This window comes from Arabidopsis thaliana, chromosome 4 (assembly GCF_000001735.4).
Source record: "Arabidopsis thaliana chromosome 4, partial sequence".
NCBI lineage: Eukaryota > Viridiplantae > Streptophyta > Magnoliopsida > Brassicales > Brassicaceae > Arabidopsis > Arabidopsis thaliana.
In genome coordinates this window covers 2,531,864-2,557,258 of record NC_003075.7, presented here as the reverse complement: position 1 = coordinate 2,557,258, position 25,395 = coordinate 2,531,864, and the positions used below count along the sequence as shown (strand labels likewise).

At 34.3% G+C, this 25,395-nt stretch overlaps 6 protein-coding genes across 9 annotated transcripts; 2 read left to right on the top strand and 4 right to left on the bottom strand.

Moving 5' to 3' along the window:
• On the bottom strand, positions 1-2,262 carry AT4G04990 (serine/arginine repetitive matrix-like protein (DUF761)). Its single transcript, NM_116738.2, has 2 exons — positions 1,695-2,262; positions 1-649 (listed from the first exon to the last, which is right to left on the bottom strand). Exons 1-2 carry the CDS (start codon positions 2,167-2,169, stop codon positions 213-215), a joined length of 912 nt encoding a protein of 303 aa, NP_567280.1. The 5' UTR covers positions 2,170-2,262; the 3' UTR covers positions 1-212.
• Positions 2,263-7,787: 5,525 nt separating this feature from the next.
• On the top strand, positions 7,788-8,264 carry AT4G04985 (Eukaryotic aspartyl protease family protein; the record flags this gene model as incomplete). The annotated part of the gene is made up of 1 exon (NM_148233.1): positions 7,788-8,264. One exon carries the CDS (start codon positions 7,788-7,790, stop codon positions 8,262-8,264), a length of 477 nt encoding a protein of 158 aa, NP_680599.1.
• An 864-nt stretch (positions 8,265-9,128) lies between these two features.
• On the top strand, positions 9,129-13,567 carry AT4G04980 (uncharacterized protein; the record flags this gene model as incomplete). Of its 3 annotated transcripts, NM_116737.4 has the most annotated exons (8): positions 9,129-9,431; positions 9,940-10,326; positions 10,411-10,506; positions 10,650-10,773; positions 10,859-12,131; positions 12,202-12,367; positions 12,447-12,764; positions 12,837-13,567. In NM_116737.4, the coding sequence occupies 8 exons, from the start codon at positions 9,366-9,368 to the stop codon at positions 13,047-13,049; spliced, it is 2,643 nt and encodes an 880-aa protein (NP_567279.3). The 3 variants fall into 3 exon arrangements, with proteins under 3 accessions (NP_567279.3, NP_001328849.1, NP_001328850.1); NM_001340523.1 differs by having other exon boundaries at positions 9,260-9,431; positions 12,202-12,764; positions 12,837-13,311; NM_001340524.1 differs by lacking the exons at positions 9,129-9,431; positions 9,940-10,326 and having other exon boundaries at positions 10,426-10,506; positions 12,837-13,049.
• AT4G04972 (uncharacterized protein) lies at positions 13,010-13,837 on the bottom strand. The gene is made up of 2 exons (NM_001203748.2): positions 13,600-13,837; positions 13,010-13,499 (listed from the first exon to the last, which is right to left on the bottom strand). The coding sequence occupies exons 1-2, from the start codon at positions 13,745-13,747 to the stop codon at positions 13,288-13,290; spliced, it is 360 nt and encodes a 119-aa protein (NP_001190677.1). The 5' UTR covers positions 13,748-13,837; the 3' UTR covers positions 13,010-13,287.
• Positions 13,838-13,985: 148 nt separating this feature from the next.
• GSL1 (glucan synthase-like 1) lies at positions 13,986-20,334 on the bottom strand. Its single transcript, NM_116736.2, has 4 exons — positions 19,210-20,334; positions 14,813-19,120; positions 14,499-14,721; positions 13,986-14,412 (listed from the first exon to the last, which is right to left on the bottom strand). Exons 1-2 carry the CDS (start codon positions 20,218-20,220, stop codon positions 14,825-14,827), a joined length of 5,307 nt encoding a protein of 1,768 aa, NP_567278.1. The 5' UTR covers positions 20,221-20,334; the 3' UTR covers positions 13,986-14,412; positions 14,499-14,721; positions 14,813-14,824.
• A 1,538-nt stretch (positions 20,335-21,872) lies between these two features.
• Positions 21,873-24,353, bottom strand: AT4G04960 (Concanavalin A-like lectin protein kinase family protein). Of its 2 annotated transcripts, NM_001340522.1 has the most exons (2): positions 22,459-24,258; positions 21,873-22,372 (listed from the first exon to the last, which is right to left on the bottom strand). In NM_001340522.1, the coding sequence occupies exons 1-2, from the start codon at positions 24,161-24,163 to the stop codon at positions 22,347-22,349; spliced, it is 1,731 nt and encodes a 576-aa protein (NP_001329249.1). In that variant the 5' UTR covers positions 24,164-24,258; the 3' UTR covers positions 21,873-22,346. The 2 variants fall into 2 exon arrangements, with proteins under 2 accessions (NP_001329249.1, NP_567277.1); NM_116735.4 differs by having other exon boundaries at positions 21,873-24,353.
• Between the last annotated feature and the right edge of the window lie 1,042 nt (positions 24,354-25,395).

The window sequence follows — 25,395 nt, the reverse complement described above, 5'->3', positions numbered from 1 at the left end:
AAATCAATCTTGAACTTCCAATATGATTATAGATTGAGATACATACTCACTTTGGATAATGGGATCAAGTAAAAAATGTAAAATCAAGATGAATGTAGTAATATGCAGATTTGGTCACAAGATTTACATAATTAAATCTAAAGACATACACATCTAACCATATATGATACAAAATGAAGACAAGTCTCCGTTACATAATTATATCAACTTTCTTACTTTTCATCGTTGTGACCACGGAAAGACTTGTAACGTCTTACAGACTCCAACCTTTGCAACTTCATCTCATCCTTGAATTTTGTAATGAAGGCTTCCACTCGTGAATTGAGCTCCTCTCTTCCCATTGATAACTCTTTTTTCAACTTCACCCACGACGGAATCCTCTCCATCAACTTCTTTCCCGGCCGCGCGGGAGATGAAGGAGGCCTCCTTGCTCGCGACGATGACGGTGATAGCGAAGACAACGAAGGAGTAGGCCTCCTCGCTCGTGACGGTGAACGTGACGGCAACGGCCATGAAGATGTTGACATTTTTGTGTCTCCCCTGGATATGACGTGGTCTTGCAACGAGTTAGGTTTCTTTGGTTGCTTTTCGGCTTTGACTCTCTCCCACATCTCCTCCATGGTCTCGCTCTCGTCCCCCGATGTATTGTCTGATGATATAGTTATATATATACGAAGTTGGAGTTTTTACTGGAACTAAATCAAAGTAATTAAACGTAATATTCATTGTTCATAACGAAAATCACACAACTCAACTTATCCTTTTTATTTCTCTAAGTCTCATACTTTTCGTTGGACAAAATGATACTGGAATCTATCTGTTCCTTATTATTTGATTTTCTAGAAAAAATATTGTTTCTAAAATATTGATTTTTTTTATATAATATTTTATATATAATTAAATATAACATATAATTGATGTAGAATTATAAAAAAATGTAAATCACAAAAAAAAATACATTTAGAATCAGCTTTTAATATGTTTTCTTCATATATATGGTTTTCTAGATTATCAAGTATTACAGAACAGAGGAAGTATTATTTATAGAATTTTTTATAATCTTCTTATTGTTATTTTGTTTTCCTACAAGATTTTCAGTTTGGTTTATGTTTTTCTAAATCTTTAACAAATAAAGGAGGGTGTATTCAAATTAGAATTTAAAGTGATTTGAGTTTTCTTGAGTTTTTAAATGATTTTGATGATTTTAGTCTAGGAGAAGTTCATATGATTTTTGTAAAATCCATTCAAATCTCACCCAAAACTATGAGATTTGGATTTCTGTATTTTTAACTAAGAAAATCCTCTCAAATCCTCCAAAATCATTAAATTCAAATCCACAAATTGTTTTCAATAACAGTGGATTTTCAGGTGGATTTTGAAATTATTAGTTCAATAACACTGAATTTTATGAAACTTTTTAAAATTTATGTTTAAATAACATAGGATTTATAAATTCTATACAAATCTCTTAAAATTCCACTTTCAATACAAGTTTGGGTTATATCTTTAAAGTTTGACCAAAAAAATTAAAAAAAACAAAAACTGAAACTTTGGAACAAAAATACGATTCAAAAATAATTCTCTATAAGAAAATTGTGGATATACATATAAATTAAAATATCAATATAATTTTAATAAAGGATTTTGCTGAGGACTCTACAAAGATTTTGAGACGGCACGTAATAGATAGATACCTTGTGGAAAAGTCTTTACAGGAACAGTAGGTGGACGTCGGAGACCGACGGGCTTCTCCGGCGCCGTTGGAAAAAAACGAACCTCCGGAGAAGAAACCCCATAAGATCCTCCACTCTCTGATCTCACTGGAAAATTTTCTTTCTCGTGAACCTTATTATTGTTTTGATCAAACGAAGAAGTGGATGAGTTATTAGAAGAACGGTCACGATCATGGTCGTGATGATGGTCCTGTTCGTAATCATACGTATCATCATCATGGTGATGGTTTGTGGCCGGAGAGTCTGGTCCGTTTCCGAAGAGTGAAGTAGAGGCTGCGAGGGCAAAGATGATGCCGTTGATGATGAAAATAGGGTGTAAATTAGTAGGGAGAAGGAAGCGAGCTCCGGTGAAGGAGAAGTTAAAAACCGATCGAAGCATCAGTGATATGGCTCCGACTAAGCCTGAAGAGATGATCCATGTCCTTGAGGTTAACATTAATTTGTTTTCTCTAAATTGTCGTCTCTCTTTTGTGTTTTTTTGCCCTTACATATATATAGCCATATTTGTCCCAGTTTAAAGTCTTTGCATGGTTTGCATATATATAAACCCAAAGGTCATGAGTGAAAAACTGAAATTTATTTAATTGATATATATATATATATATATATATATATTGTTTCGTTAATTTGTTTTTTCACCCATAGCTAGAGACTTGAAAACTTCGGGTTTTCTTTTGTTGTATATATTTACTTGACCCAAAAACATTTAATAAAATTTTGATATTTGCTCTTTTCTTTTTGTCATGAGATTTTTTTTAGAGTTCAAAAGAGCTAATTCTTAGAAAAATTATTTACAAAAAGTGATATGAAGCGATTTGGTATGAATTTTTCGTGTCAATTTGTCCGCTTTAACATTTGCAGTACGAGAAATTAAAAATAAGAAAAATCTTGTGAATTCTTCCTTATCGGTCTGGAATTTCTCCAAATAAGTTAAAAACACTGGTCATTCGGTTAGAGAATACACCATCTTCACCAGGTCTGAACAGTCTGTAAAAAATACTACTTTTTTGTTGTCGGTGCCAATCATACACTTCATCGCCCAAAGTAGAGCTTTGACTTCTGTATGGAGTAGAGAAATACTTCTACGGCAGCTCCCACGGTTGATGAGTCTCCAATTAATGTGCAAAATTTTGATATTCCAAAGGTGTGTATTCAATGAAATTGTTTTGTCGTAAACAAATTTTTTGTTTTGATATTCTACAATGAATAAAAAGTTGGTTTGTTTTAATAAATTTATTCTAGACCATTATTCAAAATTTTAAAATACCACTGACTAAAGTTATCAAAGGATTACCATTTTTTTGCAGCACTGTTAAAACTATCTTTGCTATGCCTACAACGAAAACTAGTCCCTATAATTGGAATATAAACTAATGCAAGGAAATTGGATTTAGGTATGGAAATTATATATGTAACACATGCATGTCGACATTATTGATTATTTGACAAGGTCAAGATATTTTATATTAGTTTATGATTCTTGATTGAAGTATAACGAGCTAGATAGGGATGAGAAGTATTTTTTAAGAGATGAATAAGAATTATTATTTTGAAATCCTTTGTCCTTTTAAGGATTATTAGATTTTAATCCGCGGTACACCGCGGGAACAATTTATTTTTTAAAGTTAATATACATAAAAGTTTACAAATTATATCTATCTATAAAATACTTTTATTTTATAGTTTACAATTGTTATTAAGTAACGTTCTGCCAAACCCGTCCCGCCAACCTGTCCCGTAAAAAAACATTAGTTTTATTAATATTGATCTTATTTATGATATGTTTATGAATTATTGTCTAAATATTTTGTAATTTTGTAGTAATTAAATGCTATCAAATATTTCTGCAGTTTGATGGTTATAATCGAATTGTTATAGTTATGGAGAAAAGCAATGAAAATCTAGTGGCAGCCATTGTAAATAAATCTCAACTACAAGATTTATTTCACAAAATAGTTGCAAAAATGTATATGTAGATATCGTTTCAAATTTGGTCCCCAACTATTAAAAATCCCGACCGTGGATAGAATTTCCAAGAACTCATGGAAGTTCATCGAAGACTGTATGCATATAATAATACTACATGTACTTTTGAATATTAAATGAGAGTAACTTATAAATATCTTGTTGCATTTTACAACTGTTTGATATGTTTAATGTTGATTATATGAGCAACGTAAGTTTAGATGGCGACCTAAATGATACTTGCTATTCATTGTTTAACTAATTTTAAAATAGACCAGCTTGGTCAATATTATGGCCTTTGAGAAACTTATTTTCGGAATATTTAAAAGACAAAAGGGCCAATGAAAATTTCACCACGCTTAGATGTATCTAGCTAGCTACTATTCTAGTGTGTGTATATAATAGACATGCCTATGAAGTCAAGTAAATATACATTATTTACATTCCTGACGTTGCATGGGCATGGCAGTAATGTCGACTGTGTAATAATGTATATCGATACATGAATCATGATACTAAATGTATACACATGTATAATTAGCGGATACATTGGTTTACACATATATACAGAATTATATAAATCATACCGAATTTGAAACAATTAATATATACACTCTAAAACCGATCGAACCAAAAAATATGTCTACACAATCCAACATATCTTTTTTTGTACACCAGTCAACCAAATCGAACATAGCTAGAACTGAAATTCATATTAAAATCAAATTTAGTTCAAATATATTTTAATATTTGTATAAACTTTTGTAACTTATTTTGTTGAAACGAACTGAAGAAACCTATCAATATAATACTTAAACGAAAGTCAATAATCTAACATTTTTAAGCAATCTGATATCGATCGTAAACGAAAGTCAAAATTTATAAATATTATCAATGATATCGATCTTCAACTAAAATAACAAACTCTTCTAATTTAAATTCAATTGCTTTGCATGGTAACCTATTATCAAAACAATATATTTTGTATAATTTTAACAGTTATTAATCAAAAAAATTTATCAAAAAAATTATTTAAAATTTTACTTTCAGTTCTTATGTACAGTTTTTTTGTACAGTTTTTTCTTACAATTATGCACTATTTCGAAAAAACTTACAGATTCAGCTAACAGCTAAAAACTTTATATAGTTTTGTGTTACTAATGAAACCCATTAATGTATCATGCATGCATGTAATTATGCATACATAAGTTTTTTGGCTCATCAATTAGGATATGTGTTCTATTTGACTGTATCATAATTGGCAGTCAGAAAGTGTATTTTATGTATAGCGTGAAAGAATTGTATCAATATAGCTAATTTCATTTTTAATATATTCTCATGAAGTTTCGAGGGCTCTTCTTACCACTAGAGCGTAGATTGGATTTCCATCACCTAAAGATCTCAATCGGTCACACACGCATCATCATGAGTCATTACATTGACAGAAGCCATAAATCAAAGTGCATGAATATGAGTCATTTGACGTTGACCAGTCAAATCCAAGGTCGAGTGAAAATAATTTACATTAATACATTACAATTTGAATTTTGACTATAATTTTCATGTGGAAGGTCAAAAGAATAGTATTCGTTGTTCACTGATATACTCAATTATTTAGTACGAATTCATGAAACTCGTTTTGAGTTATGCTCAAAATTTCTAAGCAAGAATCAACTGGCTGTATAATTCTCGAAATAATTAACCCTAGTAGAACTTATTTATATTTTTCGTAGGTTTTTTGCCCAAAAATCCTTCACCTATGTACTATTTTCAATATTAGTCCTTACAAATTTAATTTCAATCAAATACTTTATAACTAAAAACTTACAATTAGTTGAATTGTATTAATTAGTTGAATTAACTCTTTCCTAAATTTTTATCCTTAATTGAATCTTTCTTTATTGAACTATATTCGATTAAAGCTAATTTCCTAAATCTATATATCAACATTATAAATATATAATTTTTTGTTTTTATATATAGTTTTTTTACTTTATATATAAAATACATATATTTAATAAAATATTAGATTTTTTTGCATCTGATGAAATTCAAATTTTTTAAAACAGACATATAATACTCCATCGATGAAAACAAATAAGTTTTAAAGATCCCACATTGCTTAAAAAATTGGGAAATCGTTAAAAGTCATACTATAAAAAAGACCAAAGTGTTTCTGAATACAAATGAGAAAGAACCTTGATATATCAAACATCCAAAATTAAAAGTGTTGTTCGGTTTACTCCGGTTCTTTATTTTAAATAACTACAAGTTTAAAAGTTTTAAAATATTATATTTATTTAAACTTTATTAAAATTTAAATATTACAATTTTTAACACTTTTTAAAAAGTTAAACTCTATAAAATAAATTTAAATATTAATGATTTTAAAATTTTATGAACTTTATAAAAAGTTTAAATATTATAAATATTAAAAAGATATTAATACTGATTACGGGTGAAATCATATATGTAACAATCAATATACAATTATGAAGTTTGGTCCATATTAAAACTTTTTTGAAGTTTCCAATATTATAAATATTCGAACTTCATAAGAAAATGATAAAATAATATTTAATTTCACAGGACGAGGTTATATGGTGGGATGAGTTTGGATCGATATTAATATGGGATGATATACCATGGATGAAATCCTAAAATTAACAATCAAAATACAATTATACAATTTTAAACACTAAAACAAAAACTAAAATTTTCAAAAAAACAATTAGTTATAAAAATCATAAAGAGGTGTATCATAGTATAATACATAAAAAAACAATAGCATGTATCTATAGATCATCCTAAAATCAAAATACTATTTTTTATTTAATAAAAATATAGGCGTTTGATGTATCTCTTGAATATGTTATATATATACAAATAATATTAATCAAAATAAAAATATCTAATTTTCTAACAAAACAAATCAACCTCCGGTATAACGCGGGTCAATCTCTAAATAATACAAGTTAAAAATAAAATAACAAAATATAAAAAATAATACATGTTTTTGATCTTTATTACCTCTAAAAAATCCAAACCATAAAAACAAATACTGAATTTTAATATTAAACTAACAAATATGAGAACATAAATCATGAATTATCCTAGATAAAAATTATGTATTAAAAATATATTATTTATATACAAATAATAATTCTTATAAAAAAATATCTATAAATTTTTAATGAACATATCCACATATACATTTTTGGAACACTTTTATCAAATAAATTTTCAAGTTAGAACTTATTTACAATAAATGTCGTTGGCATTAATTCTTATCAATTAATTAATATTCCTGATTACTAACATTTTCTTATCTAATATATCTCCATCAATATTTGATTAAAAAAAACTAACTTAAAGATTTATTTGATAAGAATTAATGCCAATGGCAATCTAGATTATAACAAATTAATTACTAGCATTAATATACAGTTCAATGAGTTAAAATCTAGATTATACCAAAATAATTTTAATTTTTTTTTGTTAATATTATTTATTTTGTTTAGTGTTTAAGATCATTATCATTTTTCTTATAATTAATATTCTTGATTACTAACATTTTCTTATCTAATATATCTCCATCAATATTTGATAAAAAAAAATAACTTAAGGATTTTTTTGATAAGAATTAATGCCAATGCCAATCTAGATTATAAAATAATAATTACTATCATTAATATACAGTTTATTGAGTTAAAATCTAGATTATAACAAAATAATTTATTTATTTTTTGTTAATATTGTTTATTTTGTTTAGTTTTTAAGATCATTATCATTTCTTATCAATTAATTAATATTCTTGATTACTAGCATTTTCTTATCTAATATATCTCCATCAATATTTGATAATAAAAAAATAACTTAAAGATTTATTTGATAAGAATTAATGCCATTGGCAATCTTGATTATAAAAAAATAATTACTAGCATTAATATATAGTTCATTGAGTTAAAATCTAGATTATAACAAAATAATTTAAATTAATTTTTCTGTTTTGTTAATATTGTTTATTTTGTTTAGTGTTTAAAATCATTATCATTTCTTAAAATGTGATTAAAATATAAATTCTAATATATGAGGTATGGTCATTATCATGTCGACCTTGAGATGATTAGCGTTAATGGAATAACTATTCCTAATCACTTGACACCCATCAAAGGAAACACAATCATCGACACATGGACCACAATATTAAACTCGGCTGGGGAATCGTACGGTGAGCTCAAAAGTCATATCGACAACTTCATTGACGAAAAGCTAAACAACTTTAGTGATGGCCAACTAGAGTGTTACAATGGAACAGTTCAACGCGAGCTAGCTTCATTGCCTACGGTAACATTGACATTCTACAAGGGAGTCTCTTTAGATTTGGATCTAACCAGCTTATTCCAACAAATCGAAGAAGAGTATTTCTGTTTAGCTGTGATGATGACCCCGGGAATCAATCTTAACATCATCTGGACAACCGTATTTCAAATGTACAACATCGGATTTGATCTTGAAGATGAAACTATCTACTTTGAGAAAATCTCGTGTGATTTGCTTTACTAGATTCAATTGCATTTTGTACGAGACATAAGATCATGTTTAATATGATTTGTAAGAAATTTTAAGTTTGTAATAAGAGCTGAGCTTTCTTTTTCTATTTATGCAACATTGCTTTCTTAAATCACAATATTATAAAAAAATATACATGTGAGCTTTCTTAATCACGATAATCTAAAAGATGTAAACATGTGTTTTCATTTCATGCTTTTTCCAAAATTATAAACAGAGGTAAAGGTACTAAAGTCATAATTCTACATTTCATGATTTTGTTATTAAAGATTTTGATGAATTTCTACTTATGCAAAATATTAAGATCACAACATCCATTACTACATATACTATAAAAAGACAATTATATATTAAGATAAAAAAAAATCTATATTATGACCCAATTTTATTTGTTGATAACTATATATATATATTAACCCATAATATTTTGGAGTCAATATTACTGAGCTGGCCTGTTAATAAAAAGCATTAGTTAGGGTTTATTACTCAATCCACACACTTGAACTGGTTGCTTCTTTCTCAAGAAACTGATTTAGGTTTATACCAATTGTCCTCCATTCCCCTATTTCTCTTCTTATATTCCTTCAGCTTGTTAAGTCGATTTGATAACTGGACTTAGTAAACCTAATTTAAGGACTCTAACTATTTTCATCCGTTGAAAAAAAGAACTCTTTGTAAACCTAAGAATAACGGCTAACCTCTAACGATAATATATAGTCTCTACTTCTACAATATTTAGCATAACCTTCAGGAGAATCCAAAGTGTTTTAATAGAATTAAGAGCAGTGATAATTATAGTCAAAGATTTCTATCATTTAAAACTTTTCTAATAATAACCATATGAGTTAGAGATAGAGAAAGAGATAGAGATGGATTCAATCTTTCTAGAATTTCCGGACTGATTTTGTTTCCGAGATTTTCTTTCATTCATTGTTGAAGAAAAACACAAATCTTTCTTTCTTGGCACGCCTTTGTTTAACAGAATCACCTGAAAAAATATTCATTAAGAAAGAGATCAGACTCTCTTTCTAATGGATTCTCCTGATTGAATAATATTTTGGTTGAGAAATCGATTTTTCGATTTCAAAACTCGCGATGTCAAGCGGGAGGCTTTGCGGCTTCACGCCGATAACCTTCTGTCGCAAAATCTCAAGATTGCAGGTTCTTTTAAACATCATTGTTCCTTTGTGTTTATATTTACGTGTGTCTTTACATTTTATGGTTTTGTCTTCTTCTCTAAATGAATTAAGAGCACAAACGCTATATGCAAACGAGAATTATGCTTACTCTATATGTTTGGTATTTTTTTTTTACTCTAATCACCATTTATATTAAGTTATCGAAAAGAGAGCGGAGAGTCATTCATAAACCGATATACTTACATGGGAGAAAATGCTATTATGAGCTTTAGCTTTCTTCGCTAAATAGTCTGCTCGGGTTTTAAGACTCCAAAGAAGAAATCTAATACTAAAAGATGAAAAAAACAAACTAACGAACGGAAGGACATATGTTTGGCATTTGTGTTTGTATTTTACACACTTATTTTATCAAAAAGTTAAACTGAAAAAAAAATTTTATTTTTACAGAACTTAATGTGTTTTTGACTCACATCTACATTTATGTTTGCATTAACATGTTAAAATATTATTCTTTATGATGTTGTGTTTAGGTCGCAAGAGGGCTTGCTCTAAAAAGGCTTATCAAAGGAAAACACGATTTTAGACGCACAACAACATCAAAGAACAATGTCGAAAAAAAGAAAAATAAAGAGATCAGACGCACAGTTTCACAGATCTCTTCTTCTGTTGCACAAGCTTCTTCTCCAAAGAGTTTCAATTCTACAAAACATGTTTCTACTCCCACCGCGACCGCGTCTCCTTTGTCAGTAAAGAACTCAAAGACGAAAGCGAATACACCTAGAAAGAACACTTTGGAGGGTTCTTCGCCGAAATGCTCAGCAAATTTCATTTTGATGGTTGAGTTAAGGAAAAACATATTCGCTTTTAGAGATATGATTGATTTACCTTCTCTTGATGGTTCTCTATCTGTCACCGAGGTCAGTAGCTAAAGATAAATTATAACACAAAGATCTAAAAGAGCTAAAGACCCTAATGTCTTGTTTGCTTTCGAGTTGTTATAGATTATAACACAAACAATGAAGGATCTACAAAAGCTATCTCCTGAGATTGTAACCATTAATCAATCTTTTGAAATGGAAGGAGCTGACATGGATAAGGTACACATAAGAGTTTAAACAGATTTTGAGTTACTTGACAAACACTCCAACAAAAAAGAATAAAATAGAAAAACTCTTGAGTTTGTTTACTTGATGAGTCTTGTTAATCTGATTGATGAACCCCAGAAATGCCCCAAAAACAGATGTTAATTTTCTTCTACGAAGATCTCAGAGCTATTGGGGATTCTTGGATTATGGATAGTGACTGGATTTATCGATCTAAGTACAAAAACAGTGGAGTTGGGAAGAATAAATCAGATCGTCTAGGTTTGTTTACTTGAACACTTTTTTGAACCCTAGAATGTGAAACAGAACTCTTAATAGACTATTTTTGTTTGTTTGTTTGTTTCAGTGGAGCATGTATTAGCAGCTCTTGATGGACTAATCAAAACGACGAGAGAAAGATTTGGTATGATGGATCTTGAATCTGAAGGAAGAAAGAGTTTTACAACACCAAAAGGTGTTTCATCAGAAGCAAGAAGAAGCTTTACAAGATCTGCTTCTTATTCAGAAAGTAACAACTCTTTTTATCCATCTCCATTAACACCGAGATCAGTACTTCCAGGGACAATGATGATGTCTAGTAACTCTACATCTCCAAGTCTATGGAACTTAAGAGCTCAAGCTTTGGATAGGTTAAGTCCTGTTGATTTGAAGCGGTTTGCTATGCAGATCTTGTCACAGAGAGATTCAGAGAGTGTTAGTGAAACAAAGATTGGTATCGAAGAAGAAAATGAAGAGAGTGAGATATTAGCAGAAGAAAAAGAAGAAGAAGATAATGATTTCTCTGTTTTAGAAACAGAGGGAACAGAGCAAGAGATTAAAACAGAACATCATAGGGAAAGTTCTGGAACAGAGCATGAGACTGAAGCAAAGGATCATAGCGAAGGTTTTGAAACAGAGCATCATCGTATTGAATGTTTCGAAACTGAGCATGAGATTGATGCAGATGATCATATCGAAGATTTTGAAACAGAGCATCATCATATTGAAGGTTTAGAAACAGAGCATGAGATTGATGCAAATGATCATATCGAAGATTTTGAAACAGAGCATCATCATATTGAAGGTTTCGAAACAGAGCATGAGAATGAAACAGAGGATCATAGTGAAACCACGACTTCAGAGACTGATTCAACAGAATCTTCTCCAAAAGAAGATGTGCCTCCACCTCCACCACTTACATCACCGCAAACGCCGTCACCAACGGTCTCAACGTTCAACACAAAATCTAGTCTTCGCTCACAACCACCACCACCACCTCCATCACCGGAACACAAAGCTCCAGCTCCTCCACCGCCGCCTCCTATGTCAAAAGCATCTGAAAGTGGAGAGTTTTGTCAATTTTCGAAAACGCATTCTACAAATGGAGACAATGCTCCGTCGATGCCGGCACCTCCAGCACCACCGGGTAGCGGAAGATCCTTAAAGAAAGCAACTAGCAAATTAAGAAGATCAGCACAAATCGCAAATCTCTATTGGGCTCTCAAAGGGAAGCTTGAAGGCCGTGGCGTAGAAGGGAAAACAAAAAAAGCAAGTAAAGGGCAAAATAGTGTTGCAGAGAAATCTCCTGTTAAAGTTGCAAGATCAGGAATGGCTGATGCACTTGCAGAGATGACAAAGAGGTAGATGACTTGCGCCACAAGTTAAACCTATATGTCTTGAGTTTGACACTGTCTTTCATTTGTGTCATAGGTCAAGTTATTTCCAGCAAATCGAAGAAGATGTTCAGAAATACGCTAAATCGATCGAAGAACTGAAATCCTCAATACATAGTTTCCAGACAAAAGACATGAAAGAGTTGCTTGAATTTCATAGCAAAGTAGAATCTATTCTTGAGAAACTAACTGATGAAACTCAAGTATGAATTCTCCTAGTGTTTTTTGAATCGAGTCGCTATTTTCACTCTCGAAATATGAATCTGTCGTTTGATTGTTTAGGTTCTCGCGAGGTTTGAAGGTTTCCCTGAGAAGAAACTAGAAGTAATAAGAACAGCTGGTGCCTTGTACAAGAAGTTAGATGGGATTCTAGTTGAGCTCAAGAACTGGAAAATTGAGCCTCCATTAAACGATCTTCTCGACAAGATAGAGCGTTACTTCAACAAATTTAAAGGCGAGATTGAAACGGTTGAGCGAACAAAAGACGAAGACGCTAAAATGTTTAAGAGATACAACATTAACATTGATTTCGAAGTTCTTGTTCAAGTCAAAGAAACTATGGTTGATGTTTCATCAAATTGCATGGAGTTAGCACTAAAGGTAAAAATATATACACATAAATTACACAAATTGATTCTCGGCGGTGAAAGACTGACTCGTTTTGTTTTCTAGGAGAGGAGAGAAGCGAACGAGGAAGCGAAGAACGGTGAAGAAAGCAAGATGAAGGAAGAGAGAGCTAAGAGGCTATGGAGGGCTTTTCAGTTTGCTTTCAAAGTTTATACATTTGCAGGAGGTCACGATGAACGAGCAGATTGTTTAACGAGACAACTTGCACATGAGATTCAAACAGATCCTGATCAATCCGAATCATCGATCATGTCTTGAAAACCAGAAAAAGCTTCATCACATGTTTTACTCACTCAAATCAAGAAGAGGTTGATGCTTGAAGATGATTTACAATACTTACATTTTTGTGTCTCTAGTTTTGATTTTGGACCAATGCAAAGAGACAGAGAACATTTTTTCATTTCCTATATATATAATTACATGACAAAGAAGCAATCAAGCAAAGAGCTTAAGAAACGAAAAAGTCAACGAGAGGCTATCTTAGAGAAGACAAGTTTCAAAAGAATCCATAAAAGTCAACGACAGACTCTTCTTCAAGAACATTATCTTCCATGATCTTGTCGCTATTATCTCTATGATCCTCTCTCTCTGTATCTTCTTCGATCATATCAATGTCTTCTTCTTCTTCTTCTTCTTCTTCTAGAGGTTCTTGAGAGAAGAAGGCTATTCTTTTTACTTCCCTTTCATCTTCAGTCTTAATAATCGTATCTGCCGATATCAAATCATTATGATCTATTAAAGTCGAATTTATCAGACAGAGCACAACTCTAAAACTTGAGTTGATGGGTTTTGTAATAGAACAACTTACCTATCTTTCTCTTTCCTAAAGAAGTTTCTTCTTTATCTTCTTCAAATTGAAAAGGATTTTGTACTTGTGGGATCTCTTCTTTGTTTACTTCCATGAGAGAAGAGCTAGAGAGTTCATAGGAAAACATTATCATGTTGTCTTTCGACATTTCGAGATGAACATATCTCTTTACACAAAAATACAAAAGCCTAGTGGATATTTCCAATAACGAACTTTGGTTATCAAGTATATATTATGGAACATTTGTTTAAAGGACTTTCAAATTACTTAAATATCCCGGTCTAAAGTATAATACCATGATCGTATATCTATTGACTATTTGTCAAAGTTATCACTTTTTCGGAGTTGTTAAAAGTAAAAAACCATTCTTGCTTTACAATGCTTTATAATCACGTAAGATTCCAGTATGATTCTCTTGCAATAAACTTGAATCAAGAAATGACAAAATGATTCGAGAAACGCTTAAGAAAAAAAAGAGTGAAAGACGTCAAAAGATCTCTCTCCAAAAGCAAACTTTTTTTTTTTTGTCATCTGAAATTAATTAGAGCTCAAATGAGCCATTTTCTGAGAAATGTTGTTTACATAAGTGATATGATGCGGTTGGACACGCATTTGCAGTGTGAAGAGTCTAAGAGCACGTAAAAATCGTCTCCACAAGCAAACTATGTGCATAAGAGTTGTTAAAAGCAAGAGTCTCCTAACAAATGCAAAAGGGTCAAATCTGTACACGACCAAAACAACTGGTGCAGTGTGAAGCATACCGTCATTTTTCTAAGCTCCCTCATATTACCATCTCTCAACAAATCAAGAACCCTGCAAATATGACAAAATTATGTATTTAATCGTAAGGTCTTGACAAATAAAATCAGTCACCAAAGCAAATGAAGATAGATACATACCTTATATGTTTATAAACAAGCCAAACCAAGGTCAAACAATCAACTCCAAAATGCTAACCACCATGAGGAAAAACCAGGCTTAACCTGGAGCAATGCCACAAAACGGTGGAGGATGATATTAAACCAGGCTACCATAAGCTGCTTCAAGCAAAACTTTTTTTGCTAGAGAAAAGGATATCGCCCAACCTTCTCAGACCAACTCATTTCAAAAACTTTAAGAACCCTGCAAATATGATGAAATCAGTCTTATTAATGGATGTTTAGTTAATAGTAATCAGTGTAACATATAAAGAAGATCTTATTCTGAACCATACCCAATATTTGCTTCAAGTGGATTTTTTGCCAGCGAGAATGATAGAAATCTGTAACCCTCTGCTAAAAGCTTCATTGAACAAAATCCGTGTTTGCATATTCTGAAAACCGGGCAACCATGAAAGCAATGCAACTGGAGCCATAACTATCAGCCCAAAGAAAAGGTCGTAAAAGCGAGCCACAGAGATTACTGTGTCCCAAACCACTGTTGATAACAGAAACGGTTTCAGTACTTGAGCTATAGAAATCAATCCCCAGCCTGTGGGAACAAAAGCCAAGAGACTTATCAACAAATCAACTACTGTAAGTTTAGTGAACTGCAGCATCATCACGACCACAAGAACCGTAAGGAGAATTACTAAGAACTGAATGAATCGATATTTTATATGCTCCTTGACAGAATATCTTTTCTGAGCATAGATTGTTGTGATGTATATCGCAACAATCCCGATGATGCATCCCCAAGAAATTAAGTATACACCAATGCTGGTTCGATTCTCTGCAATGCGAAGATGGTACACAATACTGTACTGGAAAAAGAAGAACCGAAGATCAAGTATAATCTCAAGCAGTTTTCCCCACACTCCGGTTGTTTTCAGATGCTCTTGTTCCTCATTCCACCACGTAAACCAACTCTGATCTGCTTTCGTAAACAACCCGCCTCTAGACCATAGCCATGCAATGAAATCATCAAAATCATTTACTGTTTTGAGCCAATCGAAGCCAGAAGGGTTAAACAGAAATGGAGAAATAATCCAAGATGTAATAAGGAACCAGCTCGAAATCGTCATCAGTATGTAAACAAACGAACTCTTAGCCAACGGGCTATAAGCCGCATATACCAACAGAATAATCGCGAGCTCAATAGCTTTAATGAAATGAGTTCGAGCATACAATCTGTAGTTCTCAGCAAATTTCTTATGCTCCACCACGAACCCTCTTCCAGTGGCACGATACTTGGCTCCACCATGGAGTATAGTCCGGCCAAAGTAATGGGTTCGAGTTCCCATGGAGAAAGTGTAGAAAAACGATGCAAGTTGCAGCTGCATTGTTATGAAGTCCCAAACCGCTGGAAGAAACCCACGCTCGAGAGAATTTTCAAGAATCATTGGAAGTGCAGTGAAAAGTCCTAGCTGAATAATAAATTGCTGATTCAAGATTGCACCAAGAGCTTCATTGCTGCTACTCCTATCCTTTGCTATTTTCTCAACACCACTAAGTGCTAGATAAAGCCGACCCCACAAGAATGCATAAACAGTAAATACTATCAACATTGTGTTGAAATAGTAGCCAACCGTTGTGTAGAAGAAAGAGAGCATTCTAAAGAAGTCCAGCCTGTGACCTAACCTGTAAACGTCTCTGCTCAATGCTTGCTCACCGTTACCACTCGCTACCTTGGCTTCAAACATAGAGATCTGATTCAAACCCACATCCCTTCCTTTGCCTACCTGAATGTATTCATGGTGTGTAACGTTCCCACCTCTTAAAGTACAATTGAATCCAGCAAATATATCCTCACTGATGTTTATAACTCTTGAGGCTTTGCTAATTCCACCCCGAGGCACAAACCAAAACCGATCAAATACATCCGGATGACCATAATGCATCCTCACTTTCAGTGGGTTGGCAAGAACACGCTGTCCTAAGGTTACAAAACTTGTTTCCTGAGCGGACATAAACCATGCGAGTGAAGATACTGAACCAGTGAAAACTTTCTCACGGACTCCAAGAATAGTAGGCTTCCTAATGCCATAGTAAGTCTTGAATGATTCCAACAAGTTCCTCATCTTAAGAGCCTCCTCAAAATGGTTATCTTGATTCATATCAATGGTCTGAATCGCATCTCCTCGTGTAAAGATTAGAGCATGGTTTTGGTTTTCTGGTTTTCCCTCACCAAGCTTCAAGGGGCCTGGCAGTCTGATACGATAGATCTCCACCTCTCTCTGAAGTTGTTGATCAAATTTCACAAGAACTGAATAGTACTCGACCTCACCCCTTCCCAGGTCAACCTCATCAACATATGCAATACGAAGGGCGTCATGATTCTTCATCAGGAACAGAATCTCCTCAGCTCTATGGTCCCCTCTTGCTTTATGTTGCCCATAAACTTGGCATGCCACAACATATGTGAATTTCATCATTGCACTCCCATACTCAGACCCTTTAAGCAAGTGGGTTATACCACTAGCCATTCTGCTAATTTCCTGAGAAGGTGTTGGTTGCAGTGTGTTATCCCCACCATCATTTGTGTAGTACGAACGGCGTGCCTCAGGGGCAATCTGAGTTCCCATCCTGATGTCCATTTCAGAAGCAGAATCAAGAAAGGCAAGTTTCTTCAAGGCACTATAATAATACATCATCCCTCGCACTGTTCTGGACAATGTTTGTCCCCTATATGAAGCCCAGAGGCGAAGATCTCTAACCTTCTTTGACCAGATATCATTCTCATTCTCTGCTCCCTCTCTACGCATCCGCTCCAGAAAATTCACCCATTCATCTTCATAAATTCTTTGAAGGTAGAATAGGGTGGAAATTCCATCCTCATTCTCAGCTCGGAGCATTTCTTGTCGATACATCACTTCTTCGTCATAGTAAGGAGTCAACACGCTGAAAGCCATCATCTTTTCTACACTGGGAGCCTGGGGCATAGTCATAAAGAGAGAGTTGCTAAAGAAAGCAAGACGCTCTCTGGCCTCAATATTCTTGGGCACATTATGCATTGGATCTCTAGAAGTAAGAATTGTATGGACCCGCCGTATCTGCCTATAAAAGACAACATCATCAAGAGGAGGGAGATTAATGGCATTGACAAACAGCAATTCAGTATCTGCTTCCAAACTAATGGGCGCCAAGCCAAGCTGCCTTAACTGCGGAGTGCTCCTCCTAGTTTTTGGGAATTCCCATGCACAAAGTTCATACAGAGCTTGCAGTATATTCACGATCCTGAATACTTTCTTTTCTGGGTCCATCAGACGCTCAAGAAGTGATATTAGCTTCTCATGAATCCGGAGTAGTACTGTCAGCTTATATACTTCAGTTATCTTTTCGTTTTCCACATTTTCATCAATCTCCATAAACAACCTGTTCAGTATGGATTCTTCTTCTGTGCCATTTTTAACAATTTTAAGAATCACAAATTTGATGCTATCAAAAGCTTCCATAACAGCACAACGCCTGTACTCACTGCTACAGATTTTTGACCAAAGCCAGTGATCAGGAGCGTCACAGAGCTCGTTTGCCTGACTTAGCGCAAGTAGGAGCTCATTGCAAAGGAGGAAACACGGCCAACGGATAACCCGAATATTCCAACAATTAGGCGGCAACTCGAGTAGCTCAACCTCCCTATCACTGATAAGGTCTTCCTCCCTAAATGTGAGGATTATCTCATTCCAAATCAGGGCAAACCAAGTTGCTTCAACCTGACTGGATTCGATCTTGTTGAAAGGCTGACCAATTCCATATCGCAATTTCAGCCGGTGAATAGCATCACGAGCCTTCTTAAGCATTGTTGCTTTAGGGCTCAGAAGATGCTCTTCAGGTTTAAGATTAAACTGCATAGCACTTGAGAAAAACTGAAATCTAAGTCTCAACTGATCAATGTTCCGGATCTCCCCCAAGTGAGAAAACAGACCAATTGTTGCACCTACAAGGGATGAGTAGATCGAGTACCAAATTTGCAAATCCATCAGGTAAACCAAAATAACAGGGAGCCAGAGCATCCCTACTGCTATCCTGTGAGTGCTACCAAAAAACTCATGCCAATTGTACGTCGCATCCTTAAGGTTCAGTAGTGCCCTGGTCGGAGCAATTAGAGGCCTAATTTGTAAGAAGTAACTAAATATGAATTTAGTGGCCAATACAATAATCCAAAAGAGTGTATACTTAACATTGTCCACTAAACCTTCCCTCATCCCACGACCAACAAAAGTCTTGCTATAGAACCACCATGTCAGAAAGTACACAACTCCAAGATTCAACTCCTCAACCCAGTTCCTTATACAAGGAACAATAAAGAGTACAAGAGCTAATAACTCAGGTATAACATAAACGAACACAACCTTGAGAAACGTGACAACCCTCTCGTTTGCAGCCCGAGACCATACACCATCCTTATTTTTCTGGCTCCAAATCCTTGCATAGAAGACCGAAAACAAAACTGTCCATGCCACAGCCACCACGAACTTCAAAGTCAATCTGATGAAAAGCCAATAAGTTTCTCTGCTCACCAAACTGTACTGAGTACTAGCATCGAGCACAGATTGGAGCAACCTCAATCCCGCCCAGGAGATGAAAACAGTCAACAAAGCAACCTGCAAGTAGAAGAACAGAAAATGTCTTTATATCCAACTCAAAACACATATTACCGTAATTAGATCAAACAAAGGAGAAGCTTTTAGACCTCTACATCACGGTCTTGCCAAGGAAACTTAACATCACTAGTAGCAACAATAATAGCTGCCTGCAAGTACAGAAGCAATAAAATCCATAACCGATCAAAGCTTCGATACACATTCCAAAATGATCTCTGCTCCACAAATCCTGTCTTCCCCACTCTACTGCTTTTAGGTGTAGTATCAAAGAAATTACTGGTGTAGTCAAGAGGCCATTTAAGGCTCTTCAAGGCTCTCTTACTCCAGAAATACTCATTGATGTCGTCGTAATTTCTCCAAGCAGAGTGTGGCTTCGTCCCATTGTTGCTACTCTCAACCTCCGTCTTAACCGTCTTGTAAATAGGCATGACCACACTCTTGAGGAAAGCACAATCACCTGAGAAGGAAGGCCAGTAAGGCATTCCAGTCATATCATCAAACTCTCCGGCGAGGACTTTATTAAGTTCCATAGCCATATGATGAAAAATGTAACACAGACACTCAGGCATAAAACGAAGATTCGCAGATTCTCCCCAAATCAATAGATAGAGAGCAACATAGAGAAGCTCACGGCGGAGATTCAAAACGGCGTTCGTTTGGTGACGGCTTTGGATAGGGCTGGTGACGTGGCACCTCACTCCGAGAAACGAGCACCAATTTGTATAATTACGAAGCAGCTTCTTCCGAAATCTCCGGAGAACAGTCGGATCGAGACCGTCGGGATGACGTGGCGGAGGTTGCAGCCGCATTTGAGAGTTAGCTAAGTGAAGAACGAGATTCTCTCGCTGATTCCGAACGTTATCGATTTGAAAACCAAAGAGAAGACCAAGCCAGTCCATCAAGTCCATGCGAGGTGTGAAATCAGCAAACGGAGGTTTCGGAAGATCTCCGACTATTCTAAGCGCCGCCGCCGCCGCTCTAACCTCCGGATAACGCAGCGACGGATGTTCCGTTAAGAAATCATGAATCGGAATGATATTGTATACCTCTAGTGACGGCGCATCACGCGCGGTGGCTACCGATGGCCGCTGCCTTCTCATCGCCGGCTAACGGTTTCTTTGCTTCGAATCTTTTTTTTTCAAAATTATTTCATCTTTTTTTCTTTCTTTCTATTTCTTCTCTTTTCTTTTAAGTTTCAAAGACAGTGACGAAACAAAAACTGTGCATAGAGATAATAATTATGATATTACCAAATAATAAAGAGAGATAACGATGTGTGTCTCGTCGTACAATAATACATACTCCTTGAGCTAGTGACCGTTAGATTGATTTTAGGCTTTTATCTAAGATGTGATCTGATGGTGGAGATTAAGTAAACGGAGCGTCCACGAAAGGGAGACGTGTAGGGTTAGTGTAGTGATGAGACACGTGCGAGTACGCGCGTGTCAGAAACTCGAGAGAATCTCTGAAATCTAGAGAGAAACAAGACAAGATAGCATTATATCCGTTATATTATGCTCGTGGTGGGATTTTAAAACGGCAACGTATTAATGGATTGGTCAAAACGACACCACATTAACTAGGATTTAGGATTAACTGAGAAAGGCACTTGATCTTTTTAACTAGTGATGGTGTGCTCATGAATGAAAGTGATGGCACTTAATCTATTAGATAATCATAGAATTAGAACGTAATGAACAAAAACTCTTTTGCTAAACTCACAGTGTAGTGACATTTCGAAATTTTCACAGAAAGTGTTTTGAGGAAAACAAATAAGAATTAGATTTTGAGACTCCAAATAAAGAGAACTTTTTAGGACACCGCAGCATCGAATCTTTGTGTCGTTTGATTTGTCTTGTTTTGTGAAGGACTATCTTTAAAACATTTTATAAGATTCATGAACATAACTTTATGCTTTTTCCAAAGATGAAAAGCTTTTTAAATATACCTCTCTGGCAACCATATGCATTATAGTATATGAATGATTACCTGGAACTCGTGACAATTAGGAATTTTTATATGATGTGTTTACATTAATATGCAAATTAGACCTTGTCAGAATGTTTGTTTTTTGGTATATATAAAACCAAATTTCATTGATTAACTAGATAAGATCCCCATAGATAGGCGGACATACAAAAATTGTAAATATGTATATGATATTTGAATTTTAAATAATATCATTATGTATACAAAAAAATCGAAGGATCTTTTACAAAAACTTTGATCGACGGATGTGATTGTCGTTCTTTCTGTTAGTATTATCTGAAATTTATGATCGGAAACCTGGTAGTTTTTATTGTAATCTTGTATATTAAAATTGTAAATTTCGATAGAACTTCTTATGTGAGATCTAAACTTTTTAATAAGAGAATGATGTACAAAGCCTTGTATTGTATTTTTCTTTTTTGAAATAAATAAAAATTTAGATAAATAAATAAGGGTGTAGTTAGGAATAAGGTTTTTAAAAAAATATATATATATTTTCATATATATATAACCAAGCTTTATTGATATAAATCCTCTTTTAGTAAAAACATGTTTTAGAGTAATCTTTTATTCATCAACCAGATACTAGTACTACTTTTTTCAATACTTAAGAACATAAAACATGATGACAAAAAAAAAAAAAAAAAAAAACCATAAAACATGTTTCTCATGTTCAATACTTAAGAACATAAATCCTATTTTAGTAAAAAAGTATGTTTTATAGTAATCTACACATTTACTTTGTTAGCATTATTATAAGTACTTCTCTTAAATTATTTATCATTTAACTTCGGATGCAAAACTTGTTTATATACACATCAAAATATAATAAATTGAAAACTAGTTTCAATTCACAACAAAAAAATTAAAATAAAAAAATACATGTATAATGAAATGCGTTTACAAATACGTATATGTACAAAACAAGTAACAAAGTAAAGCCACAAAAATAACTACATTCTTTAGGTTCCTCAAGCCATTTCTTCATCATCATCACCTCCCTTCTAAAATTGAGCTGTTCCAAGACGAAAGAGACACAGACAAAGACTGAAGTCTAATCTGCTCTATCGTCGGATGTGATGAGCTTCCATACCAAAACTCTCGCGAGCTTCCACGAGATCCCATCTTCATCAACATCCATGACTCGACATCTTCACTACTTTCTGCTTCAAAGATCTCAGCCTTATCACCTTCAAACACTTGAACCACTTGTCTCATCGACGGTCTTTTGGCCGGATCAGGATGTGCACAAAGCAATCCAAGCTGCAAAACTCTTTCAGCTTCATCAATGACTTCTGTTACGCCTTGTGTCATCATCATCTGTGGATCAAGCCCATTTAGAATCTCACCTCTTTCCATTAATCCCCAAACCCAATCCATCAACGGTTTCTTCCCTTCTTCAATAGGTCTTCTCCCACACATTACTTCAAGAACCAATATCCCGTAAGCAAAAACATCGGTCTGTGTCGATGCACGCCCCGTCTTAACCACTTCAGGAGCCAAATAGCCAGCTGTACCAACCACCCTCGTGGTCCTAACCGGTTGCTCGTGTCCATGAACCCGAGCTAACCCAAAATCACTAAGCCTCGGTATCATATCTCGGTCAAGTAAAACATTACTAGCTTTAATATCTCTATGTAAAACCTTAGACTCCCATCCTTCATGCAAATACAATATTCCTGAAGCTACACCTTTCAAAATACGAATTCTCTCTTCGCAACTAAGGGTAGTAATCTTCTCATCGTTTTCGAATATCCATCGATCTAAACTTCCATTCTCCATGTAATCATAAACCAACATGAAACTACCAACCTCCTTCTTGCACCATCCTCTTAAAGAAACTAAATTCCGGTGCTTTAACCGCCCAAGACTCGATATCTCAGCCACAAACTCTCTCATCCCGTCGCTACTCTCCTGCGAAATCCGCTTAACCGCAACTTCCACAACCCCTCCTTGTAACAAACCTTTATAAACTTTCCCATTCCCGCCAATCCCAATCACATTCTTCTCATCAAACCCCTTAGTGCCGGATTCAATCTCCTCATACGGAATCCGATGAGGCCAATACTCCATCTCCCAATCCTCCATCAACGCTCTCTTCCTTGCCCTCTCTAATCTCTTTCTCACCACAGCAAACAACACCAAACCAACCAAAGCAACAACCAAGAAACAGATCAACACCAACACAAAAACAAACCATTTCGCTTTAACAATCGAGTCCTTAGGTAAAACAAACGAAGGTAAACCAGTAGTGATCAAACTATTACTCAACGAGAAATTCGAATTACTAAAACTCCAAGCTAAGATCTTATGACTCTGAACCAATCTCCCTGTAGCAGCAGTGAATCCAACAAACATCTCATCTTCCACAACATCAGAGAGATTCAAAGACGTACTAAGCAAAGGAATCTTAGGTCGAATCTTACCAGCGACTTGCATAGTAACATTAACTACAAAATCTCTATAATCAATCCAAACTTGATAGTTTCTTCCATCGTTAAGCTTCAATGGCTTAAACACCACTCCATCATCAGACCAATAACCAGAAGTGTTAGAATATACTGAATGAAGTGAATTAACATCAATTCCGACATGATTAGCATCGATGTCACTAAATTCTTGATTAGCAAAGACATCAAACTCAACTCCAAAGATGTGATTACTAGGGTTACCATTGTTAGTCAAATTGAAGAGACCTAAGTGTTGAGCAGAGCTAGAACCGTTGATTCCAGTGGATGGTGCAAAGAGGAAGACGATTCCGTGACCAGGAAGTGTGTTCTTGTAAGGAGCCATGGTGAAGATGAAAGAAGTAGAGAAAGGTAAAACAGAGGATGTGATTGGATCTTTTGTACGGATGGTTCTGTTGTATAGAGCACGACCAGTTGCAAACGATGTTTGGTTTGTTAAAGTTAGGATTTTTGATTCGATTGTTGCGATCCCGAAGAGGGAGACATTAGATGATGAGTCATTGAAGCCGTTGAAGATGAAATCAATGGCTGAGATTGGGTTTGGGAGGATGAGGAAAAGGGTAAGAAGAAAGAGAAGAGCTTTCATGGTAGATGAAGAAGAACAAGACGAAGAAGACAGTACGCGTGAGGTTTGTTGTCATAATTGGGGCTTAAGAGGCAATGAAGACAGATGTTGAAAAGGAAAGTTGCAAGCTTGATGCAAAGGTTTGATTTTTTCATTTTATTCTCTGTTTACTGTTTTTTTCTTGTCAAAGTTTGAGACTTTTTGGGGATTGAGAGTTTTGTACTTTGGACTTTTTGTACTTTTGGTCTCGTCACATATACGTATTAATGATTTAATAATACAGAGGAAAGCGTGTTATTGTAGTACTTAACATAGGTTTAAAATTTGATACTATATTTGTACAAGTTATTTAAGAAAATCTTTTAAAAATTAATTATTATAAGTGGGGGTTGATAAAGCTTTGAGAAATAATGACAGTTGTTAAAAGCTTTCATGAAAGGTTTGATTTAATTATTATACAATTACTATTTTTTAGTCAACTTTATGACATTTTGGATTTGGATTTGTAATATGTATTCTTTGGTCTCGTTGTCAAACTAGTAAAGTTTAATACAGAGGGAAGATTTGAGAGTTTCTTGCTAAAAAAATATCAATTGTGATGTGTGTAGTGTATTTAGATTGAAGATCTATACACCATTGATTGTCGCTATATTATAAAAGAGTTTCCAAGGTTATCGATGTTATTTGCACTGTTTACGGAATCACCAAAAAAAGTGGTATCGACAGAAAATGAAAGAGATGAAGAAAAGATTAAAAAGAGATGAAGGTTGGTTTTTAATCGCTAATCCCTGCGACTTTATGCTGATTATTTTCCACATTTTTTTAGTATGCGATATTTTTGAAATAATTTTGGATCTTAGGTTTCGAATGGTGACCGAACCGCAGTGCAGTGTGTTTTAAATAATAACGAAATTCTTTGCATATATATATGTATATAATTTGTTACTATTTGAACCGCACCGCACTTTATCCGCAGTTGAACCGCACGTCTCCATTCGGAATCTTAATTTAGAAATTTTAAGGACTCAAGCTTTTTTTTCCTTCTTCCAAATTGGACATCATTTGAAAGTTACAGATTAGTACGAAAAGATGAATGAAACTAGTATGAGAAGTAGTCAAAGATTTTGGAAACTCAAATGAAGCAAGTAAACTAGACCAATACTCATCAAAGATAGTGAAATTAGTGCTGAATGAATCTGAACTAAGTACAAAGAATTCAAACCTTTGGCTTGAGTCAGTTGGACTAATCTCGA